At 40.3% G+C, this 24,882-nt stretch overlaps 1 protein-coding gene across 1 annotated transcript in view; it reads right to left on the minus strand.

The window, feature by feature from the left end:
- PDGFC (platelet derived growth factor C) overlaps positions 1–24,882 on the minus strand; it is a 308,542-nt gene that overhangs the window by 123,948 nt on the left and 159,712 nt on the right. The window contains exon 3 of the mRNA XM_040418582.1: positions 24,492–24,687. Within this exon, the coding sequence (XP_040274516.1) occupies positions 24,492–24,687 (196 nt within the window). The remainder of the gene's footprint in view (positions 1–24,491; positions 24,688–24,882) is intronic.

Below are 24,882 nucleotides of genomic sequence, written 5' to 3' on the forward strand. Positions count from 1 at the left end.
CAGAGAGTGATCATAATGTAAAGCAAAGCCGAATATTTTGGTGCTATATAGGCAAGTAAAATAAATGAATAAATTAAAATTCTCCCCCATTGCACTTAACATTATTAAAGATAGGTTTTCGAATGACCTTTAGGGCTTTCCCTGTAGCCACGTTTTGAACTATTTGATATATGGCTGCAAAGTAGTGGCCGTGTAGGCAAATCCAGCAGTGCTGGTTTTGATCAAAACTTGAACATGGCCTTATAGTATTGCAAGTAGAAAAAATATCAAATATTCTTTAATTTGTGCTTTGCTGATTTACTACATTTTTGCAGAAAATCTGAATCCAGAGCCAAATCAAAACTTGCAGAGATAAAAATAATGGCCTAAACGAAACAAAAACAAAATGATTAGAACTAAAACTAATATGAGCACTTAAGTTTTATAGCATAAGTAAAGAGTATAAACTATTTTATAATTATTCTGTTTTGGCTAAAAAGTAGCCCGCCTCTTATAGGATCTACACACTTAGGGAAGATTTATCAAAACTGGTGAAAAGGAAAACTGACTTAGTTTCCCATAGCAACCAATCAGATTCCACCTTTAATTTTTCAGAGCTCTTTTAGAAAATGAAAGGTGGAATCTGATTAATTGATATGGGCAACTAAGTCAGTTTTTCTTTACACCAGTCTTTTTAGGAATTTAAACCTAAGAGCTTGTATATGGACAGTAGAATACTTACCTCCAGGCTATAGACCTGTTTTTCTATGCTTAGGAAGCTAATACATATTACTGGTTTCTTCACAGGCATATATAGTGTCTGTGAAGAAACCAGTAATATGTATTAGCGTCTAAGCATTGAAAACCACCATTCTCAAGATAGTAGCCTTGATAGTAGCCTCCCTATAGAGGTTATCAGGTTCAAATCCTGAAAGAGACTTGTTTCTTGAGTTAACTTTTTTCTCCCTCATTTAACCCATATTAAAAGTTGATAGAAATTAAAATCCTATGTGTATGGCAAAATAGTCTGATGCAAATAATGCTATAATTGCTAAGCTATAAGTAGTGTGTGTAGTATGATGTCATAACTCAGCTCTAGGATATATTTTACGTCTTTCCTGATACTCTCCATATCTAGTTCAAGAGCTGTTTTTAGGGAAAAGGCAAAGTTTGAGTCAGAGCTGAGTGTCACAGATGAGAAGCATGATTGCATCTGCTGAGTCTGCCCTTACCATGCTTGATGTCTCGCCCTGTCAATTAAAAGAAGGTTTGCAAGGCACATGGGCTTTACAAAAGCAGTGCTCCAGGGACTCAGCCTGGCCTCCCAGTGCTTAAACTTTCTCATTTGCATATGAATAAAATGCAAATACATCCACAGCTGTTTAACATACAGACAAAAGTAAAGTATTGTTTTAATCAGCATGATCAACCCTAACAGGCAGTATCATGCTGAAGGAGATTTTTTTTAACTATTTTAATAGTTGAGGTAGTCTAGTAACTTGCAGACTACAGTTAATAATATGTAACAATATTATGTAAGAATAATGTAAAATTGAGAAATGTTATTTAGATTATAAGCTCCTACATACAGGGGCCTTTCACTATTTGTTGTTTTAATTGCTTGTCATTTTATTGGGTATTGTTTGCTTAACTGTAAAGCACTGTGGAATATGTTGACACTATATAAAGATTATAATCAAACTCAGATATACAATAACTGAACAACTAAGTAAGTATGCCACGGATACATATAGATGTGTGTAAAATTCAATCAGATTTTTATTTGGATTTTGGACTTTTTGTACATTATAATGCCGTGACTCGTATTCTATTACGCTACATACAACTGTTGAAACCAACCTAAAAAGGATTTACGAAACCTGCATTATGAACCAATCAAACCAAACTTTCTCACGGCAACATGATACAGAGCATATAGTACTAAGTGGTTTATAATAATTACTCCCCTTTTCAAGTCTTTCCCTAGGGAACTAGAGGATTTATGTCCTTTTATGTTCAACAAACAAGTCTGGTTTGTCGACAAAGTTTCTGCTCTCATTTGGGAATTTATGAATTACTCATTTATTTTCTATGAAGCACAGCTGCAGTGAGACTTCAAAACAGGGGTGACAGTGTAAGGGTGGGCCTTTCTGCAAACTTCTGGGCAACCTCTGGCAAAAAAAGATAATTCCATAAAAAACTCAGCCATAGTGTCTGCTCGGGAAGTCTCCATGTGGTGGCCTCTCAGACCTTTGCAGAGGAAATCTATATAGTATGCCAAATAGGATACATAGACTTTATTTCCAAATCCAAAAAACTGGAGCAAAGATTACTGGAAATAATTAGCATAATATTCAGTTCTCTTAAGATTTCTTTTCTATTTGATATGGTATCAAGCAGGAAAGCAGTGACTCAAAAACTTGGAATACTTGAAGTCTGACACATCATTCCTTAAAGGAACACTATAAGGCACAATTATTAAGACCGGCGTTTTAGACGGTGGATCACCGAAGTTATGTAGAGGTGCTGGCTTCCTTACTGGCTTACATTTAAACCATTTTCTACACCTAAACCAGGTGTAGAAAATGATGAATGAGATGAGCCAGCCGGCCCGTTCCCTTCCCTTCACACGCCATGCTCACTTTTTTAGACCTGGCGTGAGCGGGGAAGTAGTCGCAGATTCTGCTTAAGTGAATGGTAACCAGCCCAGACCACTACAGAACTGGGCAGAGCTGTGTAGTTCTGGTGCTGGAACTATTCCAAAATAGCTGATTAACCAGGAGGCATGGTGTCAGACCCCACAGATCACATAGTGGTGGCCTATCCTGTGGATCAGGCTATCAATATTAAAGAGCATCTGTCAGCAGATTTGTACTTATGAAACTGGTTTGCAAAATATAGTAACAAACGCTAGCTTCTGCTCGGATCTCCGGGGCACGGATGGTGCAGGACTGCACTCCCACAGCAATAGATGTAAGCGATTTCCAGCCACCGGTATTGGTAAAATCCATTCAACTTTATTTTTTCTTCATTAAAAGCAGTTACAAAAGATAAATACGAAACAGGCCTCACATCTCTCTGACGCGTTTCGGGTACACGCTTGTAGCACCCTTAATCATAGAGTCACTAGATGACTACACCAATCAGGTTTTATGGTGGACCAGGGGGAAGAAGACACACCCACTGGGTGTGATTGGCATAGAGGAATACTAGCCACTTCCAAATTAACGCCTTGACCACCATAGGAAACTAGACTGTGTGTGAACAGGACGCTAAAGCAACATTACAAAATGAACACAAAATACACCAAAGCATTACCTTACATAAAATTTAAAAACTTTGTGCGCTGTCATAACAATACACATGACAATCTACAAACATAAAGTAATAATGTAAGATTAGATCTTGTCTTCTATTCAATCCATGGGGGACACATGATTTAAGCTTGAATATCCAAAAAGCCTCACGATTGAAAAGTTTTCTCTGCAGATCTCCACCCCTCTCATATAGTCTAACTTTTTCAATACCCTGTACCATGATTAAGGGTGCTACAAGCGTGTACCCGAAATGCGTCAGAGAGATGTGAGGCCTGTTTCGTATTTATCTTTTGTAACTGCTTTTAATGGAGAAAAAATAAAGTTGAATGGATTTTACCAATACCGGTGGCTGGAAATCACTTACATTTATGAAACTGGTTGACTTGTTAGACTTTCTGAGAAAGAAGTTTTAATATATGCAAATTAGCCTTTAGGAGCAACGGGGTCATTGCCATTACACCTAGAGGCTCTTCTTTCTTTGCGACTGCCACGTCCTCTCCAATTTGATTGACAAGACCAGCTGTGATCATGTTTACACTGCCTGGCCCTGTCAATCAAAGTGGAGAGGATGCGGCAGTTGCAAAGAAAGCAGAGCCTCTAGGTGTAATGGTTACGCCCCCGTTGCTCCTAAAGGCTCATTTGCATATATTAAAACCATCATTTTTCACAGCAATGCGGGCACATACGAACATTAGACCAACACAGATGACTTCAGCTGCCAAGGGCACATGTAACAGGTCAGTCAGTTTCATAGGTTCAAATCTGCTGACAGATGCCCTTTAATGTAGACTGGAAACCCCTTAATATTATTCTTTTTGTGTTAACATTCAGACATCAAATTTTTATTGATCTCCCTGCTGGAGTCTGTACATAGCATACTCTGCTGTGATGCATATAATTAGTCACAGTATAGTATTATATAAGACAAACCCTCCTCTAATTCGGATCTATGGTAACACCCCTTTTAGCTCTGCACTGGCAAATATCTCCCCCCAAGTCACACATCAGAACAGCTTATGTACAGTGGTCTAACTTAAAGGCTATGTACACCTTTGGGGGGAATACAGTTCGTGCTGTGTAAACATGATCTTCTGCCAGCTAACAATGAGTCAGTATGAGGACGAGCAATGGCATTAGTGATCACTACTACCTATCCTTTGGAGGAAATCACTGCAGGTAAATGCAGCGGTCTCCTCCACCAGCGAGCAGCAGATTGTTGTTGGGGAAGTTGCTCTGGACTGGGGAATGGCATTAAAAAAATTGCTATGGGGTCCAGCCCTTTTCTAGTTACGCTCCTAGTTAATGACAGTGAGGAGAAGGATGTGGCGGAACCCTGGTGACACATAGAGGAGATTTCTTGATAGATTTCTTAGTTACAATTGTAATATGAGACAAAATAGAATTAAAGGAAAGATGAGATAAGTTGATTTTTGGAGCTTTAACTGTTCAGTGTCCCTTTACGCACTGATGTGTCAGAGCAGGTGATTGCTGTTTAGTATTTAATTTTCTCCTTGCTTTACTGTCACGGTCCATCCTGTGAGAGAGGTGAGAAGATCGGATAGACTTGCTGCATGTGAGGCTATCTGACAGGTCTCTCTGTTTTCCTCTATGTATGTTGTTTGGCAGGATCTCACCTCTCCTCAGGTGCTGCTCGTTATCAGTGATGAGGCTCTATTTAGATCCTGCTGACCATGCGGTTGATAGTTTCTGCTTGGAGTTGCTAGTGCTGGTTTGTCTTGGATCTCCAGCTTCTCCATACATCTCTAAGCTAAGTACTTGTTGCCTTCAATGTTTCTTATTATCTGGTGTGTGTTGTTTCTAGGCCTCAGGGAGACACAGGTTCCTTCATTCTGGAAGGAACCAGCTGTCTCATCCCCTGCTACCTATCCTAGGGCTTGTCAGTTTTAACAGGGCTTTAGGTATCTGGTGTATAAGTATTTCCACCATCAGGAACTGCTCATACTGGCAGGAGTTAGGGAAAAACCTAGGGATTACTAGGAGGTCACCATCCCTCTTCCTTAGCTTTTGAGGCCTAGATTGTTGTCTATTCGTTGTGGTGTGTATTTGGTGTTTTCCCTTCCCCTTAACCTGTGACATTTACAGAGCCGACATATTCTGCAGCGCTGTACGGAGCTTTTCATCACTCAGATCAGTCCTTGCCCTCAATGGTACATAGAGTTGAGGATTCAATTTACCTACAGACTATAAACTGAAGACACTCAAGCTCACCACTCCACACATTGCGTCCATTCCCTGTTTATAGTAAAGTCATATTTGTGTATTTTCAATAATTATATTTATTTTCCAGAGAACCCCTTTAAGTTGCTTTCTCAAAGCTTGAGCAGAGCTCTAGCAAAACTGTAAAGGAGTTAAAAGGCTAGTTATAAAGTTTGACGTGGCGACTCCTCTGTGTAATGGGTGATACAGTATGAGCGTTGAGTAGCTTTGTTCTTCAAATAAATTCAGTGATAATTAGAACATGAGTTGAATGTTCCGGTTGTAATCTTACCAGAAATCGGCTCGGTTTTGCAATTCTTGTTTATGTTTACTTGCAAAAACTACACAAACATAATTGTATTTTGTAAAACTGGGCCAATGCCCAGTCAAACCACATGCCAGTAAGGTGATCCTTAGGCCTTGCCATGCGTGTTGTAATGCCCGGGTGATGCAGGATGTTTTGATGGTGCTGAATAAATGGTAGACAAAGGCACACAAATACTCTGCAGCAAAACAACACAACTTTACTGTGCAGGTTTATGCACATCACCACTCCTTAGGATCACTTATAACCTCGCATCATAACACATATTTACAGTCTCTTAAAGGCACGGTACACTGAAATGGTTGCAAATCTCTTTAAAAGGGCACAGCAAGCTTGGAGAGTCACTGTCTCTTTAACTATGTACCGTCTAAATATACAGTTCATAACTATTAGTCCCAAGGGGGACATCCCTGCTACATGGGCGATGTCAGATCACCAGGTGTCCAGCTCTCTGGGTCACTCCTCACTTGCAGCCATCATATTCTATCTCCCAGAACTTGGCAGGGTCACTTTACTCCACCCACTCCATCTGGGTCAAGTGTATCCAAGGGTTCATCCACAGACCAGGGCATTTACTCCTCTTCAGGCAACAGTAACACTTTTCCCACTGCCTCTTCTCTCTCAGATGATTCTGCTCTTCTCACCTGGCACATAGTCATTTCATCCGCAGGATCCTCAGCAACACTTGCAGTCAAGTTCCAGTCAATACAGCCATGGTAACCACAGCTACTCATCTTTAGCCAGGGACTCTACTTCATGCCTCCTTAAGGTCTTATTAGCAACTCAGGCCTTACTTCAGCACAACCCTAGCAGAGGAATGTGCACATCATTTGGTGCTACTGCACCATGGGGAACAGTCTCCTCTATGTCTCCTCTATGTCTGCTCCCTTAGGGCTGGAGAAGACACTCTCAGCATCTCCCCTACTGTAGCAGCCTGCAATCCCAGCAAGAAGATGCAAGCTTTACCAAGGCATGTGCCCCTTTTCCTCCAAGATGACTCTCTACCGTTCTTCTTATCAGGATCCCTCCTCCCTTCTGCATCAGCAGTGACATCACCCTGGGACAGGTATATTGTCCTGTATTCACTTTTCATAGAGCAATGCTTTTGTTGTGCAACAGCACCATTTAGTTATTCTCACTGCTGCAGTCCCTGACCATTATAGTGAGCAGAGCAAACACCTCCTATTCCTGGTAACGTAGCCTGAAGCAGCCATGACACTCACATATCGGAAAGGAGGGGCACAAGGTGGGTGTGTTTTCCCCAATCTAACAGTGTATCAAATATGAAATACCAAAGGATATCTGTTTGGTTGTAGATACTCACCAACTCTATGTTGTATTTTCATTAAAAGGAACTTGTCAGGCTGATCATGGTGTCTGAGCTGCAGACAGCATGTTATAGAGCAGGAGGAGCTGAGAAGATTGATATATAGTTTTATGGAAAAAGATTAAGTAAAACTTTTAATTTATGAATTAAAATTCCTGCTCATTCTGGGCATTGAAGTCAAGGAGGTGACCCTATCAGTGATCGACAGCCTTCCCGTTATGACTGTGTATATAGAGATAGCTGTCAATCACTGATAGGACCGCCTTTGTGACTTGAAAGCCCAGAATCAGTAGGACTTTTGATGAGTAAATTAAAAGTTTTAGTGAATCTTTTCCCAGAAAACTATATATCAATCTGCTCAGCTCCTCCTGATCTATAACATGCTGCCTCCAGTTCAGACACCATGTTCAATGTGAAGACAAGAACAGCACTCACTGGTAAGTTGCGAATTCTTTTGTCTTTATTTGTCACATAATAATACAATTGTGACGCGTTTCGGCTCAAAGCATGAGCCTTTCTCAAACTCCAGTTTGAGAAAGGCTCATGCTTTGAGCCGAAACGCGTCACAATTGTATTACTATGTGACAAATAAAGACAAAAGAATTCGCAACATACTAGTAAGTGCCGGTCTTGTCTTCACATTTGTTCCAGGGATGCCGACTCGAGACACGTGCACCACGCCATTGGAAAAACGGAGTGCTGACTGTCTTCTTTCAGACCATGTTCAATGTGACAGGTTCCCTTTAAACACTGTTGAAAATGGAAATCTAACAAGTTGTCCAACAAAATGGGATGGGATGCAAATAAGTTGCATGCTTTGAGCCTCATTTTCATGCCATCTGTCAGGTTCTTATTAATGAAGCATTGAAATGTGAGCACTGTCAGTCAGTAAAGCCAGACATACACTTGAGATTACTGTTAGCTGAACAAGTATTCGGCCAACAGCCCTGTCTCCTGATCCTTCCATACACATGCCTGAGGGGAGAGTCAGGTGGCCCAAACACATTAGATGGACGGCCAACATACATGGAATGTGTATGGCTAGTTTTAGGCATTGTAAATTGCACACAGCATTTAAGCAATGTAGGAATGTAAAATGCTGTATGATGGCTTTTCTGAATTAGAAGCAGTTGGCCACAAGCTCTCTGTATGTCAGAGGGAAATCCTCTGGAAGTGCAGAATCAGCAAGTTTCAAAAAGACACAGAGAACATTGTAAATCTTATATTACATTTGTACTTTGCTGGCAAGAAAAAAAGTACAATGTTCAACCAAGAATATTACATTATTATACAACAATGCTAAAATGACTGAAGAACCAAACATTTAAATATACTGTACAGGCAACCAATCTACAACCACAGAGTAAATTAATATACATGAATCTAGGATAGAAAAGTGTGGTGGTATCCTTGCCATAGCTCTTTTTATCAGGCAAACTACATTATTTTTTGCCCTATAAGACACAGTGTTTTCCCCGCTAGTAAGGGAAAGTGCTTACTACTAGTTATTGCAGGGCACCTATAACTGGAGGGGCAGGAGGCCGTAATAACCAGTGAGTGCCATCCTCTGCAGTGAAAGCGCTCATTTTGGAATATTAGGAAAGATGCAAGGAAATGTCACCACCAAGGGGTTTTCCGGTAAAATTATTTTTTAACAAGTTCCTGCAGCATGGCCCCGGAAATGGAAGGTTCATTCTTACCTGCTCCCGCTGTCTCCATCTTCCGGCCCCTGTGCTGTATACATCTGGCCGGCTCTGGGCATTTTCGCATCCAACGCTCCAGCCAATGACTGGCTTCAGGGGTTAAATGCTGCTTATGGCCACATCACAGCTGAAGCCATTCATTGGCAGGAGCAATACATGTGACTTTGGCCACAGCCAGCCAAATGTAAACAAGGCAAGGTTCGGAAGATGGAGATAGTGAGGTCAGCGCAGAGTACTGAAGGGGAGCAGGTAAGTATACATTTTCTGTTTCAGGGCATTTTCTGATGTGGGCATAAAAAAAAAACTGAAAATCCCTTTAAACCCCTATTACACTGCATGATATTCGGGCAAATTACTGGGAACAAGTGTTCATAGGAAATCACAATCCTGATAACTGGCCTGTATAATCATGATCAGCCAAAATGAGCAATTACTCGTTTGTCGTCTGATTTGCATATTTTATCAGGATGAAAGATGCACAATTATTGTCCGCACATTTGGAGGTGCTACTTATAATCAACAGAACTGAAGGAGGAATGACTCTGGTGGTGATCATTCCTCCCCATTCAGCCTGTGTAATATGCCGATAAAAATGAGCCCCAATCAACATTTTTGTTTGTGTCCCTTTGAAACACAGCAATGTGACCATAGAGCCCTCAGACCAAAAAAAGTTGTGCACCCCGGGTGTACACTAATCAACTATGGTAATGTGAAGTGAATAACAGTGATTATCTTTGTAGAATGGAGCCGGTCAAGGGGTGGGATATATTAGGCCGCAAGTGAACAAGGAATTCATAAAGATGATGCGCTGGTAGCATCAAAATAGGCCATGGTCCAGCATGTTTATATTAGGTGCTGCAACGGTGATATCACTGATTTCTCCACATGATTTCTACAGCTAATCAATGGTGTCAGTATGTAAAGATACCAGTGCTGCAGTGATTATATGTCCAGATTAGACCAGATTACCACTGAGGCCAGTGATTGGCTGCAGTGATCATGTAGAGTAGTCAGTGATGTCATCTCTGCAGTACCAGAAACTAAGATGGCCGGACCACTGGAGTGATGAGACTGTAAGGTCCAGAGATTGAGCAGGTTAGAATGTTGTTTTTTATTTTAGATCATTCCGGGTCTTCAGAAAAATGGTAATTAGGATATGGGCTCTAGTAAAAAAAAATTGTCTTGAATCATAGTTCAGGGTTCTGGTTGTAGAAATTGTCATATTGCTTTCTAAAAAATATTCTTATGTCAGATGACAGCTATATGATGACCACTTTTAAGCCTCCATATTACAGATGCATCATCTGGACCCTCAGTAGTCCTTCTGAACCAAACTTAGATGACCATAGTACTCAGAAACGTAGCCGTCTGGACCCAGCAATAATGTACCACATTCAGAGGTGCTGAATGTTTGTCTGTAATGACTATGAAACATGATAAGAAACAAGACTCTAGAAAGGCACTGTGTGGCAGGTGAAGAAACACAAGTGTCTGGTTGAGACAGGACAGATGGTATGTCTGCTATTTCAGCTGATTAAACTGGGAAAGGTTTCTTTTCAACTTGACAGCAAGCTGCCTGCAAAATACTTACAAACATTCAATACCGAAGACATCGCCCAATGACTGTATGCCAAGTTAATGAGATGCCTTTCATAGCATGTTAACATTTAGTTGCCAGACGCGTTTTGATATTTTGTTTCAAATTCCAAAACCCCTCTAAAAATGTTCTGAAATCTGAGATTTCATGTTCAAAATCTACATTTTAAAGCATTTAGACTCCATAAAGTGTTTTGTCATCCAAGGAAGTCACAGGATAGATTTCAGCTGATAAACAGCGGGCAAACTAGGACAACAAGACATATCTGTCTTAACCTTCTCAGGCTAATAATACCAATGAAAGAGCTTGCTTCACTCAAGACCCTAATGAAACCTAAGTCTTTCTAAAATGTTACAGGTGCTTTGAAAAATGTATGGTTTACTGACTTCACTCAACATACAAGATGGAATACCTGACTTGGGCCAAATAGAAATGACTTACATGAGTCCAACCACTATCCTACAATGCAGACAGAATCCTTTGTTTTTGGGCTTAATGATACAGTAGGTGCAATATAAAGCAAATACCTTCCAGGTTAAAGAAAATCTATCACTGGATTTTTACCACTAAACCACCAGCACCATTATTTCCTTGCTTATATAGCTTTACATACATGATTTCTTATACATTTTGTGAACACACATACAGTACATGGGCGTATCTCTTATCTATATAAAAATTATTTTCTGTCTGTCTATTCTTTATGCATGGCCAAACGACTGGACCGATCTGCACCAAATTTGGTGTATAGGTACATCAAGTATCCGGCAAGGTTTTAGACCGGGTCTCTAGGACATATGGTTCTTGAGATATTCCATAAAAACTCAGCCATTTTTCTTCTCTGCTGTAGCTCAAAGTTAAGGGGATGGGGTGCTGTGGAGGTCACAGTTAAGGGGGTGGAGTGCTGTGGAGGTCATTGTTATGGGGAGGGGCTCTGTGGAGGTCACTGTTAAGGGGGTGGGGTGATGTGGAGTTCACCGTTAAGGGGGTGGGCCACTGTGGAGGTCACTGATATGGGGTAGGGTGCTGTGGAGGTCGCTGTTAAAGGGGTGGAGTCCTGTGGAGGCCACTGTTAAGAATGTAGGCCACTGTGAATGTCATTGTTAAGCTGGCAAGCATCTGTGGAGGTCACATTTAAGGGGCAGGGTGCTGTGGAGGTCACAGTTAAGGGGGAAGGCTACTGTGGAGGTTGCAGTTAAGTGGTGGGGTGCTGTGGGCGGTCAGAGTTAAGGTGTCGTGGAGCAGTGGAGGTCACTGTTAAGGAAGGAAGGGTGCTGTGGAGCTAAAATTTTAAGAGGGCAGGGCACTGTCCTGGATATTGTTTAAGGGGGTGGGCCACTGTGAAGGTCACTGTTATGGGGCCAGGGTGCTGTGGGGGTCACATTTTTAGGGGCTGCGGTGCTGTTGAGGTCATTGTTAAGTTAGGTCATTGTTAAGTTAGGGGGTGGCACACTGTAGAGATCACTGTTAAGGGGTCGGGCCGCTGTGGAGGTCAATATTAAGTTGGCACAGTGCTGTGGAGGTAGCTGTTAAGGGGTTGGGGCACTGAAGAGGTCACTGTTAAGGGGGACACTGTTGATTTATTTTACCACACATACAAACATTAAATGAAATAGTTGAAGTATACCCGCCGGGTCATTCTGCTAGTATTCTATAACATGCCCTTCTTAATCTGTCTTAAAGGGGTTATCCTATGACTAATGTAAAAAATGAAAATCAGACATCATATAGTACACGAGAATCTCTTTCTAACAAAGCTAGATCCAGAGATTTCCCCATTGATTTCTCTGCTAGATTTATATCAAGCTGAAAGCTCACAGGGAGTGTCTTATCTGCTGCAGCTTAGAGGGCGTGTCTCAGCTCCCACTATCACAGCTCAGGAAGCAGTTGAAGGATGACACTGAGCATGTGCGGCCTTCTTAATGAGCCGGTCAAAGAAATAAGAAAAAAAACAAGAGTGGCTATGCTAAATTTTTAATTACAAAAGGATTCAGATACAGGCGCTGGTTTGAATACTTGTAGAATATTTTTCGTGGGACAACCCCTTTAACACTTCTTAATAACTGTGGCTCATCTTGGGACGTCTGTGCACCAGAGCTATAATATACAGTTTTATGGTGTAAATTATAATAAATGTGCTGGGCCTCTTGCAAGGAATGTGCTGGCCCAACCCTGCACTATCCCCTTTAAAAATAAATTAAAAAAAAGCATCAAATTCTTTTGGATGGAAGAAAACTGGAGAATGGGGTTGAATAAATGTGGCCCACAGTGTAAAAAAAACATGTCTGCAACATGCAAATTACCACTGAGTGGTTGTCTGTTCAAGCCACACATCTGAATAGTCATAGCCTCACTGCTGTATGTAATCACTCCCATTGAGGCATGATTGGCATTCCAAATAAGTTCCAAAGTATGCAGAATTGATCCTGAAATTATGTCCATATGCAGTTGATAACTACTCCATCAGCAGGCACAGTGAAACCAGGCATACGTTCTTCAGCTTCATCTGAAAAGAAAGAGATGCAAATGAGCTCTTAACAAGCTCTGCCTCTAATGCCACCAGATGTAAGGTATCCTATAAGTCAATGTTAGACCCTTCGCTCTGTCTCCAAGGAGAGATAGTACCCTCCAAATCCCAGCATCATCTGCTATGGGAGTCAGCAGAGGTAGTGAATGATAGAGCTCCATGCTGAGTTAACCGCTTGGGAAGCTACTCGTGCCTGGGAGCAGGAATCAATAGCACATCCTCAAGTTTTCAGGAGGGTTTCTGCTGATGTTGGGACATCAATCATGCTCAATGCAAGGAAACCACATCACCACACCCATTCCTATGCTTTTTCTCTAAATTTATATTGTCTGTACAAAAGTGTGTGGACAGGTTTCCTTTAAAATGTCCATGCTGAAATTCTGTGCAGGGCTTTTAAATTTTTCTTCATTTTGCAATGCTAGTTGACTAACAGCCAAAGTACTAGTTCAGGATAATTACACCTTAACTGCTGTGGATTTGATTACTGAGGTGATGATGAAGTGTCTATCCTTCAATTGAAAATGATTGCCCAGGAAGATCCTTAATTTCAAATAAAGAGTACAGTATCTCATATATCTTTGCAAAGTGGCAATTCAGTAGTCCAAGATGTATTTGGTACGTCCTTTTTCCTGATGGCTGGATCTGATGTAAGTCATCAGTAACAGGGACTTGTTTTAAAGCTGACAATCTCAGCTTTAAAATAAGACCAGGACCATGGCACTAGCCACAATAAATCGTGAATTATAGCCCTTAGAGGGGGGTCTCAGTCAAATTTAGGTATGGGGGTAAGTATGATTTTTTATATTTTAGCTTTTAACTTTTTTTTTTATTTGTTCATGTCAATACTGTGAAAAGTGTCCTGGCTATCAGATGTGCAAAATATCTAAACACCCTTGGGGGTGAAAGAGTTAAAATGCTTATGGTTCATAATTTTTTTTGTACTAGCCATATTTTAAAAAGTGCAGGGCATGCAGGCATCTTAGTTGTCACTTTTGACTTTTTGATCTTTATTTTTAGAAACTGAAGCAAACTATCAATTTTTTTAAATCAATCTGTTCTATAAAAAACAAAGCAACAGCTCTTTTATGAGCAGATAATTAAAAAGCGATAACCAATGGCTGCCAAAACAAAACTGAAAAATGGTAATATCACTATAAGTAAAAGAGACATAACTACCAGTCTGATAGTCTTGCTCTAAATTCTTTACAGAGGTCAATGAACTGAGGGGGCTTTATAGCAGAAATACTTTTACTTTACTTTTGTAGAGTATAAATTCTAAAGTTGGGTTTTCACCATATAGTTAGCTCTAGTAATGAGGCCGACTTACACAAAGATTAATTATGGATGCAGTCTTGCATGTGTGCTGAGACACCGTGACATGGTGCATGAGGGGCTCCGATATGTTCCTGACTGGAAGATATTGGCAAAGTTCTCCGCTTTTAACATCGGCCTGGGGAATTAGCTGGTATTGTCAGTTGCGTATCATTTTCGTGCATTTTTTGCAGTGATTTTTGTATGTATATTTTTTCATCTGCACAATGTATCATTTTGCGTAAGATGCTCTTGTGGTGCATGCGGTCCGCGCCGGCATCCTCCATTGTACGCATTTTTTGCTGGGGATTGCCGTTGTCTGTGGACCGCATGCGGAGGAATTGCTCCCCCAGTTATAGACACGCCACAGTGTCTGGGTTTGGAGCATTTTCACCCGTTTAGGCCACTTTTTTCAGTGAGTTTTTTTTATATACAGTCTGTAATGAACAAACCTCTGACTAAAGCCAGAGTTGACATGAGTTGACCCAATAACATTAATGTTCTGAGGTGTAGCTTTATCAAGGAAATTGCATTCTTCTTTTTATGTAGATTTGTAGTGCAAGTATACATCTACAGCATTGAAGATATTTGATTGAATGAAGCTGAGTTGATACCTATTGCGGATAGGAAAATATAAAGCAGCAACTCTAAATGATGAGATTTCTTGCTGTTCTCATGAGTGAATGAAATGCCAGTGCTTGTTTTCTCCCCAGTCCCATTTCCCAGAAATTGCAAGTGAAAATACACAGTCAATACACAGTTGTAAATCAGAGCAGCCAAAATAGCTCAAAAATGCTCTACACAACAAACTGTGGTTTGAACTTCCAATCTAGTTAACCTCTTTCTAAACAGTGGAAAAAGAGAGACTGAAGGGATAAAAAAAAAATATAAAACTATTTAGCAATAATAGAATTGCCCATTTACAACATAAAAAAACTAATGAACATATCAGAAATAAAACAAGTTCCTGGCACTCTTACTTAAAAATGTTGTGAGTATGCTGCAAGGAAGGTCAGTGCCACAATGACAAAGTGCAGAAGTAAAAGAAGAATTTCTGAGCTTACTCTCTGACTGCACCTAAGTACCAGTGACTAGAAGTGGGGTTCTACCATATCTGCTGTCCTGTAAGTTATAAGTAGTATCTACATGTGACCATCCTGCCAACCTTTACTTATAGAGGAGAGTCCACGATGTTGATGTGTAGTGGTGAAGTGGTGATCAGTGATGGCCAGTTCGCATTGTTCGGCCGCGAACATATGCGGGCTGCAATCTTTTTTCACAAGTCCGGCGAGGCACAGGTAAGCCCTTACCTGTGCCTATGCCGCGAGCCGGTCTGAAAACAAATGCGGTCACCGGGAGCAGGCAGTTCTGAGAACAGCCCGATGAAGGCCCCCGGTGGCTGTTCTCGGAACTGCCTGCTCCCGCTGACCGCACTTGTTTTCAGACCAGCTCGCGCACAGGCACAGGTAAGGGGTTACCTGTGCCTTGCTGGACTTGTGAAAAAAGATGGCAGCCTGCATATGTTCGCGGTCTAACAATGCGAACTTGCCATCACTGGTGGTGATAGCTGTCCCGATCCTCCAGTTCAGTGAAAGAAGTCAGGCTGTGTAGTTGGAAAACGTGCCCCAGATGGCAGCATGTTTGCTATTCAAAAAAGCTTGCGCTCTAAATCAGAGCGCTGGTGATGTCATGCTAGCTTCCAGCTACAGGAGCTGTTGTGGACCAAAAACCTGATGCATTTCAAAAGGATTGCCTTTCTTCCTCAGGGACGAGGTCCTCTTGCCTGTGCTTCTCCTTAAGGATAAGTATTTAGAGCTGCTGCCTCGCTGTCTCACCAGACCAAACTGGATTAGAAGGTATCAATGGAAGTAAAAGGGGAAAAAAGGGACTTGCTCGCAGGCACTGCTTGTTTGAAAGAACTTCCGAATGTGGCACCTTGGTAAATCCGTATATTTGTGTAAAATGGCAACACATTTCGGGGCTGGACCAGCCCCTTCTTCTAGTCACTGCGTATTGCCTGAAGAAGGGGCTGGTCAAGGCCCAAAATGCGTTCCTATTTGACATGAATAAACAGATTTACCAAGGTTCTGGATTCGGAAGCTCTATCAAACAAGCAGCGCCTGCGAGAAAGTCCCTTTTTTGTCTTTACTTTCATAGAAAAAGTAGATAGCTCTCCAGTATATGGTGCATATGTGCTCCCTTAATTATTGATTGGACTAAACACTCAAGATGGCAGAAAACTCAATAAATGAGGTTGTGCACCTATAACATATCATAACATAACATACAGTATCTCACAAAAGTGAGTACACCCTTCACATTTTTGTAAATATTTTATTATATCTTTTCATCGGAGAACACTAAAGATTAGACACTTTGATACAATGTAAAGTAGTCAGTGTACAGCTTGTATAACAGTGTAAATTTGGTGTACCCTCAAATTAACTGAATATACAGCCATTCATGTCTTAACCACTGAGAACAAACGTGAGTACACCCCTAAGTGAAATTGGCCAAATTGGGCCCAAAGTGTCAATATTCTCAATATTCTGTGTGGTCACCATTATTTTCCAGCACTGCCTTAACTCTCTTGGACATGGAGTTTACTAGAGCTTAACAAGTTGCCACTGGAATCCTCTTCCACTTCTCTATGACGACATCACGGAGCTGGTGGATGTTAGAGACTTAGCGCTCCTCCACCTTCCGTTTGAGGATGCCCAACAGATGATCAATAGGGTTTAGGTCTGGAGACATGTTTGGCCAGTCCAGCACCTTTACCCTCATTTTCTTTAGCAAGGTGTGTTTGGGATAGTTAGGTTGAAATAATGCCCAGCAGCCCAGTTTCTGAAGGGAGGGGATCATGCTCTGCTTCAGTATGTCACAGTACATGTTGGCATTCATGGTTCCCTTAATGAACTGTAGCTTCCCACAGCCGTCAACACTCATGCAGCCCTAAACCATGACACTCACCAACATGCTTGACTGTAGGCAAGATACACTTGTCTTTGTACTCCTCACCTGGTTGCTGACACTCACACTTGACACCTGAACCAAATTAGTTTATCTTGGTCTCATCAGACCACAGGACATGATTCCAGTAATTCATGTCCTTAGTATGCCTATCTTCAGCAAATTGTTTCTGGGCTTTCTTGTGCATAATTTTTAGAAGAAGCTTCCTTCTGGGACGAGTATGCGGCGTATGGTCTGAGCACTGACAGACTGACCCCATATGGCAGCACTCATATGTCTATTTTGAAAAGACAACCTCTGGGTAAGACGCTGAGCACATGCATGCACTCAACTTCTTTGGTCGACCATGGCGAGTTCAGTTCTGAGTGGAACCTGTCTTGTTAAACCGCTGTATGGTCTTGGCCACCGTGCTTCAGCTCAGTATCGGGGTCTTGGATCTTCTTATAGCCTACGCCATCTTTATGTGCAGAGACAATTCTTTTTTTCAGATCCTCAGAGAGTTCTTTGCCATGAGGTGCCATGTTGAGCTTCGAGTGACCAGTATGAGAAAGTGTGAGGGCGATAACACCAAATTTAACACACCTGAGACCTCGTAACACTAATAAATCACATGACGCAGGGGAGGGAAATTGGGCACAAGTTGGCCATTTTCACTTAGGGGTGTACTCAGGTTTGTTGCCAGGGTTTAGACATTAGAGTTATTTTGAGGGCACACCAAATTTACACTGTTATACCAGCTGTACACTGACTACTTTACATTGTATCAAAGTCTCATATCTTCCATGTTGTCCCATGAAAAGATATAATAAAATATTTACAAAAATGTGAGCGGTGAACTCACTTTTGTGAGATACTGTATGTATAATACATATACACTTGGAGAATCCATGCTCTTGCCATTACAAAAAAAAAGTCAGAGAAAGAGAATGTTCTCCATAGCTTTTCGGGCCATTTAAGCACTTTTGATTCGGCTAGAATCGATTCGGACATTAGATTTTTTTAACAGAAAAAACTGCATTCAGATATTAAGGATGTATAATGTACAGGGTGGCCTGTAGTCTCTCAATAGACTCCAGACTAATTAATCTTGTAAACTGCCTTAATTCATTATCTCAAAGCTCTATGTTGGAATGCCTTTAAGGGTTGCTTTACAGATGACAACACGTGTTTCATGACAGAATGCCATATTGTTTGCTGTGTATATCAATCAATCATGTAATCTACATCACTTCAAAGAGTTCTTTATACGGCTCTGAGGATTCAGCATTGAAATACCTAATTTACCACAGCCTCAGATATTACTGTTTGACAAATATATAAACGGGGTCTACTATATTGCAGCAGATGAAACGTGGGAATAGAGTTATTTTACGCATTTAGTGGTGTAAATCTCTGCTGCAAACTAAATATACTGCATAAATATAGAATAAAGCTCATCGCAGCCCGTTGTGAATTTAGATGACTGTGTGCATCACAGATTGTGTTATTTTCAGCTCCCACATGTCGGGTTATTTTTACTGCACTGCTAAACATAGCTCCAGTTTTCATCATGTTTGCTTTCGATTGTCTTATAGCCTGCAAACACTGAGAAGATTTACTAAGCTAAACGCGTCAGCATTCTGGCTTAATTTGCAGCATATTTATTAGACTCTTTTTGTGCCTCATGCCTGGTTTACTGGGAAAGGCTGCATGACTCAAGATAGGCAAGAAAATGTTGTTGCATATCAGTGGAAAATTTTGACTCAAAGTAAGCAAACCAATAGTTGGTGTAAACTTAGACAAAAGTATCTAATAATGAATCAAATGTATCCTTTAGCATGATCCACTTAAAATTTAGCGCATCTTACACTGTCTTCATATTAGGCAGGATTAGTAATGTGCCATAAAGAATAATTCAGGCAGATAATGCTGTATAAAATGTACACTGTGTTACTGAGACCGGCAGTCTAACGATGTGTCAAATTCATCACAGTGGCTTATGATATCCAAAACATTTGGAGCATGGCTATATACACACCAATTATCGGCTGGTTTACTTTGAACCAAAATTTGGTAACAATTTTGGGGCACGCTATTCCAACTTAAGCCACATCCCTTTCCGCTAAGCCACACATCCCTTCTTTGGCTGTCAAACTGAACCACACAAGCTAGGTGCAGTGCATTATTCTTTTTGACGCATTTGCTTCATAGAGGAGTCTAAAACTTGATGCAATTTTACAACAAGGTCTAGGTGCAGTCATTTTAGTAAATTAATTCTGTTCTGTTTTGACAGGTCTAATATTTCACTTCCGACCGGGATCGTTCATATGTTAATAATCATAATGTCCACAGTAAGAGAACTCAGAAAATTTCTGTACATTTCATCCTATAATGAAAAGTTCAAATTAAAATGTTTAATATACTTTAGGTGCATGGCCCCTTCCAGTACAAGTATCGGAGCTCTCGTCTCTTACATGACAAGCACAAGCTACAGCAATTTATTCAGCAAATATTTCCATTCCAGTTGTATATCATTAGCTATGAGCAGGGCATTGGCTCAATAACAGAGGAGACCAATTCCCACAGCAAAGTTTATTGTAGAGAGCAGATAAAAGCACTGGGCTCTGGAATGCAAATGCGGCCTGTCTTCTTCTTTTTATTTAACTGTCCCAACACCAAAGTATGATAATTATACATTTTTCCCCCACAAAAAATGTAGCGGCTGAATCTCTGTTTTTATTTTCAATGATGCTCAGTGAATCTTATGAAAATTGCAACAAGTGTAATGTGAATGGTTCAGATGACCTGTAGTCATGTCAGTTTAGTACAAGGTACCTTACGGTAAAAAAAAAATGAAATACATTTTTCAAGTCGCATGTTAAATTTTAGGCCTTTTGTTGTGTCTATGCAGCTAAAATGCACCAAAGCCCTTTCCACACTTATGTGACATTTTTGTAAATCCAACATCTCTGAAGCCTACGGTATGCTCCTGGGTGGTAAGGAAAATTCAACTGCACAACTTGTGGCATAAACTGGAAAACGACAGACTTGCTGATAAGGAACTTAGATTGTGAGCTCCGTTGGAATATAGTGTGCCAGCGCTATATAAATAAATGAATTTTATGCACCTAATAATATAGCTGTAATATCCAACATGATGTGTATCTTGCAAAATATACCCTAAGCCAAAGCTGATAGCAAAGAGTCTGAAGGATATAAAGAACACTATAGAGAGAATCCCTGTTTCATGCACTGCTCCTTCAGACCCTGCCCCAAGCACAGTAAGATATCTAAGTTTTGCCCATAGTGTTCCTTTAAACCATCATGTGCCATAGGTAAACACTGTATAATAGGCAGGAAGAAAAGAGAATTGGCAGAAGACTGCCTTATGCTGGAAGAGGAATTCAGTGAGAGTCTCAAATAACGTCAAACACCAGAGATGACAAGCAGCAGACATCCATCCGAAGTGGAATTTGGTCCAATTTTTTTTATTCTAAACAAAGATGAATTTCCTTGCGCTACATAGTAAAAAAAAATTTTGCTTAAAATGGCGGCTGGAGTTGTCTTAGAAAGAGCGGAAAAAATAATCACTCACCTCCTCCACTTGATTGCGCCGAGGCAGTCCGCTCTTCTCTTGATTGAAAAAGACTTGCCGAAGGAAATGCGTTGAGCATGATGACGTCACTGCATGCTCCTAGCGTCATCATGTGGTGAAGTCATCAGTGAGGATGTCACCACGTGATCATGCTGCTCAGCACAGGTCCTTTGGCAGATCAACAGAGGAGCAGATTGCCTCTGCGCAAACAAGTGGATGAGGTAAGTGATTTTTTTAAACCCAAAAGGCCATATGGCACCAGCGTATTACTGTTTTTAACGGCTGTTAGATGGGTGCACTTCTGTTTAAGCGGCCATAAAAAATGTTCCCATTGACTGATAGGCTGAATGGCATTTTAACACAGTGATTTGTGACAAATTCATTTGTAGCTAATCAATTTCTTGTCAAACTTCGGCAAAGCTGCTGAATCAAATTTTTCTAAAGTTCATTCATCTCAAATTATGAGTTTGAAAGAGGAAAAATAGAAGACAAAGATACAAAAAATTGTCACATGCATGGACTACTATGCGGTTTTACGGGGATGGAGCTCCCTCTTCCACCCCATCTCTCTTACTGCAATGCAACTGCAGGTTGCCCATGGTTGCTATGGCATTAAGAGACTTCAAAATGGCCAATGGGTCTTCCATCTATGAAGCCTATTACGTCCTGCCAGAGGCACAGTCACTGTGAAATGTAAAAAATGTGAATTGAATTTTTGAAACGGGTTTTCTTTACAAAATGCTAAATCATGTTCAAAATTGCTGTTTTTTGTTTATTTGACTCCAAAAGAAAAATAATAAAAAGCTATTATAAAGTAAAATGTACCCTAAATTACCAACAAAGAAGGCAAAAAATAAAGATACCAGTAAAGATACCAATGAAGATTACAACTTGTTCTGCAAAAAAACAAACATATAACTCAAAATAAATAAAAAAAAGTTATGTCTTGGCAAAACTTAGGATGGGCCCCCTGTGCCACCAATTTCCCAGTAGGTCAAACACTCCCAGGCAATGCAGAACGCAAAGCACAATGCCCCCGATTTCTGGTGAATTTGCAATTTTTTAATTAGTAGAATACATTTTAATGTTGGAAAAGGTGGAACAAATGCTTCAGAAAATATGGTGCTCATCCTGAACAGTACATTTCTTAATGTATTTACACCAGACAACTGGCATGAATACACTGATAAATTCTCAAGCTTCACTTCAAATATTATCAAGATGTCTGTCTGCAACTTCCACTAGGTGGAGCTTCAGTGCATAGGAGTTTATATAGTGCAATGGAAGCTATAATATTGTCTTTGAACGGACCTCCCCCTAGTGGTGGCTGCATGAAAATGCAGTGTTTTTATCTCCAAACGGAAGAGAAGGAAATTAGTGTAGGGCCCCCCTGTCCCAGGCCCCGTAGCAGTCGCATGGTCTGCCTTTATTGAAGGTATGGCACTAAATCTGGGAATATGGCACCACAAAAACATTATTTTAATGTTTTTACTGTGCAAAAGTTGGAAACTGTTCATCTCTCTCCCAAAAAAAGAGAATAAAAAATGATCATAAAGACACTGAAAACTACAAATTGTCCTACAAAAAGAACCTTCATACAGCTCTGTTGAATGATCAATTTAAAAAGTCTCAGCTCTTGGAATGTGAGGATGAAAAAAACTAACAAAAAAAAACCCTTGGTCATTAGGTCCCAAATAGGGTAAATCACTCAGAGGTTAAAATGCATATGAGCTGTAACCACAAGGCTTTCACCTTCAGGTGACTGGGGGACTTCATCACTGGACCACTATATAGTAAATGTACGTACAAATTTGAACTCAAGGAAATTATGAAATTGCTATTTATTATAATATTACTACATTTAAGGAAGTTATTTCTAATTTTCCCTGATCGATAGATCGAGTATCAGGCCTCTCTGCCATTTCAGTACACAATAGGTGATGACAGACGTCATTCTAATTACAGGTGTCGACCATTGAAAGAAAAAAAGATTGCTCCTGAAGGACTTCAACCTAAATACTGGAGATATTATCATATTTGTGTCCTCGATTCCTTACCTTATTTCTCCTATAGATATATTTAAAAGTGTATATTTTTTCAATTATTGTAATCAGTCTGGGAACACTGTGTTTCACATGCAACATGATATATATAATAGTCCAGCATGTAGCTGAAAAGAGAGAAACAGATGCAAAGGCTTATGTGGAACATAAATGTGGATGCAGTGATTTTCTTCTTGTTTGATCTCTAAGCCTCAAGTGGTAACGTATCAGTATGACATGTTAAGCACTATGATGCCTATTAAATGTCGCAAACAGCTGGCTCAAACTGAAGTAAAAACAATACCCAACCTCTCAATTTTCAAAGTAGAAAAATACTATAAGATAATCTTTATGGGTAAGGCACACATTATATCTTACATTCATGGCTGCAATATAGAAGTACATAAACGTATTTACATTTGTATAGGAAGAGATACTTATAGTTTCATATATAGATTTTTTGGCACACCCAAGGACTCTTCGGTAATACCTTTGCCATCACAACTGTTATTATCTCTCGTGATGGCTGGAGTGTTGAAAAGGGAAGTGCTTGCTTAACGGGCATGAATTAGTCTTGCTTGCTTTGCAAAGGTTTCTGCATCTCTTTTCAGATTCTATATTTTATATGACCTACGTTCTTGTATAGTAGTTAAACGCAATAACTCCATAGTAAGTAGTATTTATTAGCTATTTCTTTTTATTTAACAACACTGTCCCTCTAAAGGGGTGGTTGTCTGGCCCTTTTACAGTATCTGACTGGTAGAGAATAGATAGCCTTGAGAACAAATACATGCCAAAATAGGTTCGCTAGAAATGTTACAAGTGAGAGAATATCAATTATTAGGCTACTTTAACACTAGCCATTTTGGATCCGGCAGGGTTCAGCAAAAACGCTTCCGTTACTGATAATACAACTGTCTGCCTCTGTTATGAATGGATCCGGTTGTATTATCTTTAACATTGCCAAGACGGATCCATCATGTACTCGATTGAAAGTCAATGGAGGACGTTTTCTTTTGTGTCAGATTGTGTTAGAGAAAACGGATCTGTCCCCATTGACTTGCATTGTGGGTCATGACGGATCAGTTTTGCTCCGCATGCTGCGGTTTGCTCTACAGTATGAGAACTGGAGGGCTGCAGAGTTGTACGGGCTGACAAAGGGGGGGGAAATGGGTTCAAAAAGTGGTTCGGTCAATGTATTTAGCCCATTGGGCTGTAGCACTGACATCTTTTACATCCAAAAGGCTTCACATTGTTTGGGTTTTTGAAGTCTATTGGTAGTATCCACAGGCATACTCTGCACACTTCAAATGTTACAAGTGTTTACATAGTGGCTTTTCCTTGTTGATATGTCTCTAGCAGGTAACTTGATAACTCAATGGTAACCTTTGAGCCCTTCTGTGTATCTTGCTTCTCGCTTTTCTGATGTTTTTAAACCTCACATGTTTGCACCTCATTTATGTAGCCTAAAAGAAGTCACTGTTGTGATGACGAAACGCATTTCCCAATAAATAGTTTCAAGCATATGAACTGGCAACTCCACTTTACTAACCACCCCGCAAGCCTTCCTTTATGTAAAACATTATAAACAATAATACTTACTTGCATATATCACCTTCTGGGTCTTCAAGCCCAAATTTTTCATCAAAGGTCAGTTGTATCCTTAAGTGTTCTTCCACTGCTACCAATCTCCATACCAGCTCAGTGCTTCTTGGGTATGAATGGGGAAACCTGGGACTGTGAATTGATCCATTGAATGAAACCGACACAATCTTCTCATGCTGGTGGTCCTGCACTCCTATAAATGAGAAATATAATGTGAGAAAAACAGAAAATGAAATAAATGAAACAACCGCACGGACATTGATATGCACTGAATGAAGTTTCCCTGTCCAGTTGCCACATTTTTAAGTCACACTCCCAACACATTTTTGCTATAGCTGGATGGTATACTAGTATGATATATTATTGTTCAGCATTAGTCACAAATAAT

This window comes from Bufo bufo, chromosome 2 (assembly GCF_905171765.1).
Source record: "Bufo bufo chromosome 2, aBufBuf1.1, whole genome shotgun sequence".
NCBI lineage: Eukaryota > Metazoa > Chordata > Amphibia > Anura > Bufonidae > Bufo > Bufo bufo.